The sequence below is a fragment of the Mandrillus leucophaeus genome, unplaced genomic scaffold (assembly GCF_000951045.1).
Source record: "Mandrillus leucophaeus isolate KB7577 unplaced genomic scaffold, Mleu.le_1.0 Scaffold408, whole genome shotgun sequence".
Lineage (NCBI taxonomy): Eukaryota > Metazoa > Chordata > Mammalia > Primates > Cercopithecidae > Mandrillus > Mandrillus leucophaeus.
Genome location: NW_012104343.1, coordinates 708,526 through 710,066, shown reverse-complemented (window position 1 = coordinate 710,066; position 1,541 = coordinate 708,526). Strand labels below are relative to the sequence as shown.

The 1,541-nt window shown below is 31.8% G+C and overlaps 1 protein-coding gene across 3 annotated transcripts in view; it reads right to left on the bottom strand.

Moving 5' to 3' along the window:
* Nucleotides 1-1,541, bottom strand: part of ANKS1B (ankyrin repeat and sterile alpha motif domain containing 1B) — a 1,315,261-nt gene that overhangs the window by 1,079,046 nt on the left and 234,674 nt on the right. For all 3 annotated transcript variants that reach the window (XM_011992230.1, XM_011992227.1, XM_011992229.1), the window contains exon 6: nucleotides 1,351-1,452. In XM_011992230.1, the coding sequence (XP_011847620.1) occupies nucleotides 1,351-1,452 (102 nt within the window). The remainder of the gene's footprint in view (nucleotides 1-1,350; nucleotides 1,453-1,541) is intronic.

Genomic DNA, 1,541 nt, shown 5'->3' with positions numbered 1-1,541 from the left:
ACACACACAAAAACAAAATTCAGTGAGACTCAAAATCCAATATGAAATGCAAAGCGTCTAGAGGGAGAAGACTGATAAAAATAGTATGTGCCACTCTTATTTTTTAGCTTTTATTCAATTTAATTTTAATTTATATAAAAGGCTATGATTGGATTCTTCTCTGATTCATCTCTGCATGCATTTGACTTGCAATTAACTTCTTTATTGATAAGAAAATTGTAGGGGCCTGAACTTCCCTGAAATATTTTGGAAATAGAGAAGAGAGGACAATGGCCGCATATTGTGCTTCTATTCTTTTTACTCCTCCTTGGCTTTTGTTGACTACTGTATCTACATGTTCCCTGCCTGACTTGGTTTTAATTCATTTACCTTCCTGCAGAATAATGCTGTTCTTCAGCTTCCCAACTGACACCTAATAAAACCTATCTCACCACCCTCCTCTGTCATACTTGCAGCCAATCCATAACAAGTGTAGGAAATAATCACTGCTGAACAGGGTAGGAGCTAAAGGAGAGAAAAAACATCTGGGGTTTTTAAGTAACATGCTACATGACAGGCCTAATCACTAAACAGGAAAGGAAAGCATTTAAATCTAATTTTTAATAAAAGTTTTAGTTCAAGTGGTGAAGTATGCAAACTGCAAATAACAAAAATCATACCTAGATAGTTGTCAAACCTTCAACAGAGCTAATGACTGCCACTAACAACAAATGTACTTAAATGACTTTTACCAGAAACTAAGGCTGGTAAGACTGAGTTATTTTATACCATTGGATTAGGAAGGAAATAATCTGTATTCTTTTGGCTAAATACAATTTTTGTTATTATTGATAATCTAACATTTAGATATAAGCTCTGCCACTTAAGATACATGAATTTGAACAAATCAAATCTCTCAGAGCCTCAGTTTCCCTTATGTGCAAAAATAAAATAATGCCTGACTTATCTTACTTCATAGGGTCATAGAAACCAAAGTAGTAGCAAATCCCTGAAAACACTCAAAGTATTATTCAAATGTGAAATAATACTTAATCATCACTACTTTATAGCTTTATTAACTTCCAGCTCATAAATACATATTTACTACATATATATGAATTTTAAAAATACTTCTAATATCAAATGAGTAAATAAACACTTTAACTTCTTTAAAATACTTACTGAGTAGTTAAAGACCAAAAATAAAACACTAAAAGATATTATTATTTAGTTTAAAAGTCTGCCATAAAAAATAAAACTAGTAAGTTTGTTCAAAAGTAAACACTAACTCAAAATCAAAAAGAAAACTATAACAGTTTTAACCTGATCTTAACTTTAAGGCAAACTCATCCATCATTCAATAGTGTTTACCTTGTAAGAGTGTTGCAATCTGGAGAGATTTCTGAGATGGATGTTCTTTCAGAATGTCCAAGACAGTTCTACCTAAGCTATCCTTTATGTTGGCATCAATTCCTGAAAGAAAAAGAAAAACTCACTAGATATACACCACTGAAGTGTTCTCAAAAGATACTATCAGTATCTAACTGCTGTAATTTCAAACA